We start from the raw sequence: 10,490 nt of genomic DNA on the forward strand, positions 1-10,490 counted from the left end.
TTATATGCAATAAATGTCATTATTAATATAACTGATTGTATAGGTAGAGGAATAGAGAGGGAGATGTAATAGGCCACAAATCAAATGTCAAAAACAAGCTCTGATGTAAAATGTATATACGTATGCCCATTCTGCATGCATAGTCCTATGTGTCTCCATCAGCTGTTCATATTTCTTACGCATTTAATTGAGAGGAGTTTATTTGGCATTCATGTATAACACTGATAATGTAACTAGAGCGCACATTTATAATTATTTATAATAAAAAAAAATTGAGAAGGTGTGCTTTATGGCTGTTAATATAATAATAATAATAATAATAATAATAATAATAATAATAATAATAATAATAATAATAATAATAATAATAATAATAATAATAATAATAATAATAATAATAATAATAATAATAATAAAGCAGTATAACAGTTAGTGTTAGGAAAATAAGCATAGTAATTATTGTCATGTAAATATTTGATTATTATGTTTTGGAAAATATATTTGGATCTTCTGCGCTTGAGGGCTGGAGTATTCTGCGCGCGCACTTTGAGGAGATGTATTCTAAGGTCTCTTTATTACCTTAGCAGTCACACAGTGCACATATTTACACAGACCTAAACTACTGAGAAGTTAAAAACATGAACAATTGACCAGATTGCGAATTCCTGGAGGAGGAACAACAGCCCCACATTCAGGTAAAATAATCCAGCCTTGAATTCCGCGGCTGTGAGAGAAAGTGCTCACCTCCAAGGAGTTCAGCTTTGATTAAATGGCCAAGAAAATCGTTTAAAATACTTTAAAAACTTTAATGTTATTTAGACTGAAAAAAGAGGCCTGTTGCATCTTGATTTTATTAAAAGTTCGTGTAATTGCTGCAGAATAAAGTCATTCTGATCTCATTTTGACCATCTTCAAATGCATCCAGTCCCAGATTTCTACCTGTGTCTGGATGCAGACAGCTTGCTGCTCCATTTAAGATCCTTAACTGTTCTTAGAATTGTCACATTTTTTAACATAGTTTTTCTTGCAGTCCTTACGCAAATGATAATTATTTGTGTTGGTGTGTTATCTTACCTGTTTTGTAACCTGTTCCTTTAACAGACGTCGCCATTTCAATCGGGGAAAATTTAGGTTCAGCATTTTGGAGGTGCCTTTGATTACATCAGAGCTCCGCGTACCAGTGCTCAGGCAATTTCCTAAAAGATTTAACAAAGAAGTAAGTCACATCCACACAGCTTAGAGACTATACTGTATAATAGAGGTACAGTCATCAAGCAACCCATCTGCAGAAATGATGATGAAGAGTTTGATAAATAATAAAATATGTTCAATGATTGACAATTACTTTCTTCCAGGCAGTGGCTCCTGTTGAAAACCAAATTCGATCCAGCTACAAATTCGATCGGCCTACTTCACCGGTTGGAATATGAAGGTGTATTGAACTCGGAGATCCTATGAAGTATTAGTCTCGCAAAGCCAGACCAAACTACAGCAAGTAGTAGGGTCTGGAAGCACTCTGTTTAGAGCCGTCTATTCGGATGGGGAAACCGGGGAAACTGGGCTAGCCTGTTTGTATTTGTTTAAACCAATCACAATCATCTAGGGCGGGGCTAACCCCGGGAAGCAGCAGCGGTGTCCTGCAAAATAGTGCCGGGGGGGGACTTATTTTGATGGAACGTCTTTACGTCCAGAGACTGTCAGAGAAATGGCTAAACCCGCAAACGCCACACAAAAACTATTAAAGACAAAAGGAATATACATAGTGTGTTGCTTTCTAACCAGCATGTCAAGACACCATACACTTTAGCCCCCGAGGAGCTCACGGGATAACTTAACCGGAGTTAACTAGCCACCCACGTAGTGTTATCTCTGGTAACATTATCATCGGCGGTTGAGAGGACGGCTACGGCGGTCGAGTAGAATTTTTAGCATTCGAGAACTTATGTCACCACCTCCTATCGCTGTAGTCAGAGCCGTTAGTCCGTCTGTTTACAGGCAGAACAGGGTTTTGACGTTGTGAGCGCAACACCAACTGCAGCAAGTAGCCGTAAGAGTTGCTAGGTGATAGTGGAAGCCGTTGGAATCTTTCCCCGTCGCTAAAACACCGCTGCATAGTCCCTAATTCACCAAAGAAAGGGAACGGCGGATCTTAATCTAGCTGGTTATAAGGTCCGGTGCTCAATTCAAACCCCCACGCTTCATTTTCCAGAGTTTATGAGGGTATTTCTGCCCGGGGGTAGTTGTACAATGAAGTTGGACAGCTAGGCTAAGCTAGGATGCATCCCGGACCGCCGCCGCCAATATTATTATCCCGAAGTATCGCCACACTTTATATCTGTCTACAGTAATGTGACTTCTCACACCCTGTGTGTGTGTGTGAGAGAGAGCGCTGCACATAAGCACACGGGTTGACTGAGCGAATTGTTTCCGAATTTGAGGGGGATCACAATAGGGGAAAGCCAGCAACCGGGGGCTGCGTAGCTTTTCGACGCAAGCGAATAGACGCTGGCGGAAGTGGTCATGCCAGACTAATGAAGTATAAATGTGCAAAAAAAATTGAAATCGGATCATCCTAGCCTGAGAAAAGGCAGAAAGAGTGTTTATGGTCTCACTGTCTAACCCTACATTTCTCTTTCTGTGACATCACAGAAAGAGAAATGTAGACGGGATCTTTAGTCTTCTGAGAAAGAAGACCGTGCATATCAGATCAAATCTCCACATTAACATCCCGGTCCACAAGAACATTTGTGAAGAGTTCGGAGAGTTCCGTGATGGGGCTTTTGAGCGAGCCGTTGCCAGGTCAATGAAATATGAACTGCTGAAGTCTTCAAAGAAAAGCAGCCTCTTTGGAACCAAAATCAGGAACCTTTTCAGGAGGTGGAGCAAAGCAACGCCAGCCCCTGAGATCACCTAACCAGCCTGGAGAATTGTTTGATACCTCCACCTCAGAAGACAAAGAAGAGCCCTGTCATTGTGAGGATGTTCCTTTCTGTAGGCAGGGTTCTGAAGAAATCTTTCCGTTTCTGCGGCAGACACAGCGTTACACCAATTGGAAACTAGAACAAGACCAAGCTTGGTTCGATTGGCTTGATCTCCCGCAGGTCAGTCTGGACTTTCTCCTATCAGGAGGACCCAGTCAAAAAACGACAGGGCAAACAAGAGTCTGCCTTCTGAATCAACGTTCATCTGTTCGCAGAAGGCAGCCGGTGCTTATTCTGATTAAGGTCCATACTCCAGTTAACACAGTATTCCGAGTAAGGTTTTTATTTTTCAAGTGAAATCTCACTATGGCGCTCCCACGGCATGTTGGATGGAGTGCATAACGTTTAGGCTCGGCCCTTGTCGCAGCGGACCCAGGTTCGATTCCGACTCGGGCCGTTTACTGCATGTCATCCCCTTCTTAAGGTTAAAACAGCTAAATGTACACTCACCGGCCACTTTATAGGTACACCTGTTCATTTGCTTATAAAAACAAAAAGCTAAACTTCCAATCACATGGCCGCAACTCAATGCATTTAGGCCTGTAGATGTGGTCAAGACAACATGCTGAAGTTAAAACAGAGCTTCAGAATGGAGAGGAAAGGGGATTTAAGCGACTTTTAACGTGGCATGGTTGATGGTCCACGGCAGGATGGAGCCATGCTTTTATGTTGTTTACGTCTAATTCTGACCCTACCATCTGACTTTCACAACTGCAATCGAGACTCATCAGACCAGGCAATACTTTTCCAATCTTTTATTATCCAATTTTGGTGAGCATGTGCATATTGTAGCCTCAGTTTCCTGTTTTTAGCTGACAGGAGTAGCACCGAATGGGGTCTTCTGTTGCTGTAGCCCATCTGCTTCAAGGTTGGTCGTGTTTTGCGTTCAGAGATGGTATTCTGCATACCCTGGTTGTAACGAGTGATTATTTGAGTTACTGTTGCCTTTCTATAATCTTGAACCAGTATGTCCATCCTCCTCTGACCTCTGACTTCAACAAGGCCTTTTTCGTCCACACAACTACCGCTCACTGGATATTTTTTTCTTTTTCGGGCCATTCTCTGTAAGCCCTAGAGATGGTTATGCGTGAAAATCCCAGTAGATCAGCAGTTTCTGAAATACTCAGACCAGCCCTTTTGGCACCATCAACATCGCCATGTATAAAGTCACTTAATCCCCCTTTCTTCCCCATTCTGATGCTCGGTTTCAACCTCAATAAGTTGTCCTGTCCAGGTCTACATGCCTAAATGCATTGAGTTGCTTTCATGTGATTGGCTGATAAGTTAAATGTGTTAACAAGAAAATTAACTGCTGTACCTAATAAAGTGGCCGGTGAGTGTATATGCATTGTGTGTGTGTGTGTGTGTGTGTGTGTGTATGTATGTATGTATATATATATGCATGCATGCATGCATGGAGACAGCTGGAGTATATATATATATATATATATATATATATATATATATATATATATATATATATATATATATATATATATATATATATATATATATATATATATATATATATATACTCCAGCTGTCTCCATGCATGCATGCATGCATATATATATACATACATACATACATACATACATACATATATATATATATATATATATATATATATATATATATATATATATATATATATATATATGCATGCATGCATGCATGGAGACAGCTGGAGTATTCTGATCTTAATCGTATTATTGAGGTATACACCTTATTACACTTTCAGGATCAGGCTGATCTCACCAGGCTATCTTAAACCTATTTTCAATATGTCCTCTCGGAAACGCTTCGTATTCTTCTTGAGAAAAAAAATAACCAAAAGACATTGGGTGCTTCTCCAGTTTCCACCCACATCTCCAAGACATGCAGCTGAAGTAAAGTCAACTACTCTGCATTGAATTCTTAATAAAACGTACAAAACATATCACAATTCTCTTGTCGTCATTTACTTTAAAGGGGTATCATAGGGGTCAAAATCACAAGTACTTTTATTCAGGACATTTGTCAAGTTAAAGGTCAAGGAGCCTGTGTGCAGTACATTTTATCAACTACTAGACGGATAAGTACTCCTATAGTGATACACACAAGCTTAACTTACAAGTGTACACACAAAAATCGGGCACCGATAAGTTACTGGTGTTGAGTGTTGATAAAGTACAGTAAACAAGGGGAAATTGTTCCCTATACATAGAGCACCTTTATGCTACGTACATATCTACTGATGCAGCAAATGAGTGTGTTTACTTTAGGGCTAACGAGTGAAAATACTGTATTTATGAACTGCTAAATAAAAATGTCAATGAGGCAGTTTATAGTGAAAGGGGTTTGAAGGTAAAAATGGGTCTCCAAGCATTACATTTGTTGCAGACCCATGCTGCATTATTAAAATCACCAAATAGGAAGAGGGTAGAGTATTATGGTACATTTTCATTTCATTGCTTGCGAATGGAATTTACTTTTCTAATTAGATTTTTCAAAGCTTATATTAGAAGAGCAATTAAGTCCCTTCCCATACAGTATTCTGTATGTATGTTAATGGTGCAGTGTGTAATATGACATCATCAAGAAAGTTCTACAAAGTTCTAGAATGCAACGCTCCCTGGGTAACCCCAACCCTTTCGAATAATAACAGAAGCTACAGTGGCCTTCAAGGACAAGAACAATTCTAAATTTTAAACAATGCACCTGATGACATTCCAACTATGACACTTTCAAGATGGCGGCACTAGACCGTGGTCCAAAATATGCAGAAATATGGACATATATGAGACCCTTTCTAAGGGAAAAAATAATAATTCAAAAAAATGTTTTCAGCTATTATGCACTAAATTAAATGTACTTATGGATATTGTAATTACTTTCTACAAATCTGCTAGGAAATAAATCCCAAAATTCTACACACTGCGGGTTTAAGGATACTATAAAAACAGGTCGAAAATGTCTTCACCAGATTGACATTTGGGGCTTTAATTTGATCATATCAACGTCTTAATCTAGATTACAATGAAGAATTGTAATCAATGAATAGATTACGGATGAAGAACAGGGCTCTGGTGGTCTTTTAGTAAACACTGTGATGATGGGGCACACAGCTTCAGAAAACGCAGCATCATTGTATCCTGATGGAAACTTCTCTTTATTTGATCAGCAGGTCTGACCGACACAACTGTGGTGCCTACACTGAAACAGCATCCATTTTTCATTAGATTCTGTGCAACAGAAAAACAATACTGTACATTGTTAGGAAAAGTCACTCAGCTTGAATCTCAAGTGTTGTCTGAATCTGGGCTACTAAGTGCTGCCTGACACCATTTGAGGCATTTCCATTTCATATATATCAAAGGTTCTTATATCATTAAACAAACCATCTCATTCTCTCAATTATTATTTCTGTCTACAGACTTTTCGATCGGCACGTTACATTTTGAAATGCCTTTTATATGTCACCAGAACCCTTCCCACTGCACTGAGTGCATGTTCCTCCCTGGATATAGTGCAGGATCCGTCCGGGTTCACATATGGCCTTGTGTCAGTCTAAATGAGAGTCTCAGTCAAGTCCTTTGTGATACTAAAAATTTGTCTGGGTGCTGCGGGTTACAGTAAGACAAACTTTGCACAACCTGTCACTGACACGACCATATATCCAAGTACAGAAGTTATAAACTTCTTCAAAGCATAAATATAAGGCCTTCTGTTGTAGGGAAAACAAACAAACAAACAAACAAGCCTATTCCTCGTCATCGAGTACATTCAAACGTCCTTGTAGTCTTGCAATAGCAGCGCTTTGAGTAGGTGCGTTGGTGAAAACAGTCCCCACAAACAGAGGCGTTCCCCTCAGGATGTGGCGAATGACCGTGCAGGAGCCCGACGCCTCTATGTGGAAGCCCATATGTCTGAGCTCCTCCTCTGTTCGCAGCGAGCTTTGACTGGAGGGAGATGCGAAGAACTGTTGGGGAACATAAGGGGATGGTGATACTGTTGTACTACACTGCATTATATTGACAGGTGGTGCAACAGATCACAGTTGACAATCAAGTAGTAGAAACACGACCCAAATCTAATATTTTATAACATTATAGTTATATATATATATATATTATATCATTAGAGTTAATTATGACAGAACAGTTGTGCTGGATCGCGTTACTTTAGCACATATTTATAGTCTTACACTTATTTACTCTTGTAAGCCTTTTCCACAACAGGAACCTAATGACCGGATCCTGTTGCGGCAAAGAACTATTTGTTCATAAAGTCACTGTTATATATTGTGGTATTCACAGTAAATGTTGCAAGTTGGACTACAAACAGAAGAACTCACAGCTTCCCCTGTTGTGGGGTCTATGAAGTCAGCCCAGTAGCCCGCAGTCCACAGGGCGAAGCACATTTCTTTGGCGCCGCTCACAAACTGCAGTTAGGAGAAGAAAACATATTTAAAAAAAAAAAAAAAAGAGAAATCCGCGGGTTGTTTCAACATTACGTCATATTTCTGAACATATAACAATGAATTGTAAAATGGCTGACTCTGTCCAGCAGCTGGTCTCTGTCCTGCTCTGCGGCTTCACGCCGAGCGCTCCTCTGTGTCACCGTCACCACTGTGATGGAAGTGGTGGGCGCTGAGGGGAACAGCAGCTCTAGATCTGACTCACACACACAAACACACTTCTGTTATTACAAAAGAAAGGCTATAAAACAGATGATATTAAGTGCATTAATACCAAATAAACTTACCTTTCTTTAGCAGCTCAGGGCAGGACTTTATGGAGCAGTCTGTACCAGTCTGAGTAAAGTACTGCTCAGCTTTGTTGACTCTTGTAGATATAGGACCCAGTTTTCCCTGAAGAAAAAACACACGCACACACACACACACACACACACACACACACACACACACACACACACACACACACACACACACACACACACACACACACACACACACACACACACACACACACACACACACACACACACACACACACACACACACACACACACACACACAGGAATCAGCTTGTACAACAAAACCCATCAAGTTTAAATAAGACAATGTTAAGTCCTCCCAGGTTCCTAAAACCATCAAATTCATAAAAAAAAAAAAATGCCGCCATTATAATCAGTGTTAAGCTGCGGGTAAAGCAAACTGTTCAAAAGCTTACTTGGAACTCGTGAACAAACTGGGCCAGTATGAACTGCTGTCTCTCGTCGCTGCTTGGCGCCGTCAGGACATCGGGCACCGTTCTGTGGACCGGCGTCTTCTTCTTTTCGGCCACCCCCTCCAGGTGACAGTCAAACCCCACATTACCCGGCAACTGGAACCGCTGGTCCTGAGGTCCGAATGGTCCCATGCTCTCGTCGGGCCACACCGTCCTAGGGCCTGCAGACCACGGGGCAAAAAAACCATCTGATTACATTGGCTCCTTCTTGATTGGCTTTACTTTACCAGGCCAGGTTTGACCAACCATCCTGTCTCTATTGATTTGGAACCATAATCTTACACAAGTGCAAGTGTAAAAAACACTACAAGCTAAAATGTTAGTCAATGCTCACTTCAGAAGTGTATCAAATCAAATCAGTTTTATTTGTATAGCCCGAAATCACAAATACATGTGTCTCAGTGGGCTTTACATTTCATACAATATGATACAATATGACACCCTGCCCTTACACCCTTAGCTCGGCTGAGAAAAAACTCCCAGTAAAAAAACCTCTGTCTTAAACTATAGACTGAGGCCATCTTTGCCAGACAGTAACAGGTACATAGTTCTTTCAACACTAGACTAGACCATATAAAGGACTAGACCCACCTGAGTCTGTGGGTGATACAGATATGTAAGGCTCGTCTGAGCTAGCAGCAGAGAAGGTTCTGCTTCTGCCAGCGCGGAGAGCAGCTAAGGCAGCTTGACGGCCCGCCGAGGCCTGGGATAGGACCATCCTCCCTCGACCACACAGCACCTGCAATAGAGCCCAGCATCACATGTAAACAAGCAGCGACATTTTAGAAGGTAACAAGTGCTGGAGCAGTATTACATTACTCCTTATCATAGTTGACAGTTTGCCTGCAGCTAACACACTCCTCTATGCTTGAGTTAAAACCACGAGATTAGGCCCAGTTATCTTCATTCTTGTTTACATAACATCCACAACTTATGTGAAACAACTTTTAGGAGTTGCTTGAAATCGTCCAGTAAATTTGACTTTTAAGGATTCCAAAACAAGTTCACAACAAGTGGGATTAATTCCAGAAATAATTGTAAATCAAGGTAAACGTAAAGCTATAAAAAGGCACATCATGCTTGACGCAAAATACAACGCCCTGGGATATATACCAGTATAATACCCCGAGATAATTTGTGTTGCGTGTGTAGTTTGCACCATAAAAAACAATCCTTGAAAATTGGCTGATGTAGGAGAAGTTGGTTGACACATGGGTGATATCATATCAGTCGCACTGTCAGTTCACTTGACAGTTGAGAATGAAGCAGTTAAATGTCACTTACACTGCTGGACATTGTGGCTTCGTCCGTCTGCTTTTCAACTTTAAACCTGTGGGATGAAACAGAGCGACAATGTACGAAACATAGAATATGTTTAAACTAAAACAACACACTTTAAGCTAACATGGCTAATATGATGCAATGGTTGCACGCGTATCATGGGACGGCAAAGGCAGCAAGTGTCGAGTTTTTAAATGTACTTTTTTTCATAAATAAAAACATCCGTAAAATTATAGCATGTTTACTGGTTACACACAGCGACAGGGCCAACACAAACAAGACAGAACTAGCGGCTACCGTATGCTAACCCATATATGCTAGGTTGTTTTGACCTACACTTTCCTTTTTTAGACAGTCTTGTACACTTCCTAACTGGAGTCCGCCTAACAAAAAAAATACCCCACAACGAAGACAATTAGATTCTCCGTATTCTGTATGAAGTCCAGTGAAAATATAAATGCGCTAATGGGATGACATTATAGAAAGAACAAGCTGTTCTTACCTGTCGACTTGGTCGACCGCTGCTCCACTCTTTAGCGAAATTACGACCGTAAGTGACGAGGGACAAAAAACTCACGCGCAGTTTGCATAACAGTTACATCACCAGTTATTTCAGTTTATTGGGCTATGTTGTTAAAGTGAAGATGAAAGAAGAGACCTTTATGTTCACTATTCTCTAGGTGAAATGTTCTATTGTAAGACGATATAAATATTAGAGCATTTCGACATTTGTAACGAAGGTGCATATCGGACTTTATAAAATGTGTTTGACTATGTTTCACCACAAGATGGCGGCACATTCACAGTTAATATGAACAAGGGTTCAATAAAAGGACTGCCTCTGTATGCCTTCTTATCAGGGGTGGATTACTGCACATAGCCTAGTCAAAGAGCTCAGTCACTGATGTCAATAACAGGGTCCAAAAAGGCATAGCCTAAATATAAGGATACTCGTTAAAATTGAACAAGATATAAATCATCATTTGCCCCTCAACTA

General features: G+C 40.5%; 1 protein-coding gene across 1 annotated transcript; it reads right to left on the reverse strand.

The window, feature by feature from the left end:
* Window positions 1-5,123: 5,123 nt before the first annotated feature.
* On the reverse strand, window positions 5,124-10,031 carry mmadhca (metabolism of cobalamin associated Da). The gene is made up of 8 exons (XM_080053157.1): window positions 9,996-10,031; window positions 9,497-9,542; window positions 8,804-8,951; window positions 8,156-8,373; window positions 7,728-7,833; window positions 7,521-7,636; window positions 7,318-7,404; window positions 5,124-6,942 (listed from the first exon to the last, which is right to left on the reverse strand). Exons 2-8 carry the CDS (start codon window positions 9,506-9,508, stop codon window positions 6,724-6,726), a joined length of 906 nt encoding a protein of 301 aa, XP_079909283.1. The 5' UTR covers window positions 9,509-9,542; window positions 9,996-10,031; the 3' UTR covers window positions 5,124-6,723.
* Between the last annotated feature and the right edge of the window lie 459 nt (window positions 10,032-10,490).

The sequence above is a fragment of the Ammodytes marinus genome (genome assembly GCF_949987685.1).
Source record: "Ammodytes marinus genome assembly, chromosome: 24".
Lineage (NCBI taxonomy): Eukaryota > Metazoa > Chordata > Actinopteri > Uranoscopiformes > Ammodytidae > Ammodytes > Ammodytes marinus.

Coding starts and splice junctions, on each gene's coding strand:
- mmadhca (XM_080053157.1), bottom strand. Junction 7,834..8,155: donor AGTTTGTTCACGAGTTCCAA/GTAAGCTTTTGA, acceptor TTTTTTCTTCAG/GGAAAACTGGGTCCTATATC. Junction 6,943..7,317: donor ACCCCACAACAGGGGAAGCT/GTGAGTTCTTCT, acceptor GTTCCCCAACAG/TTCTTCGCATCTCCCTCCAG.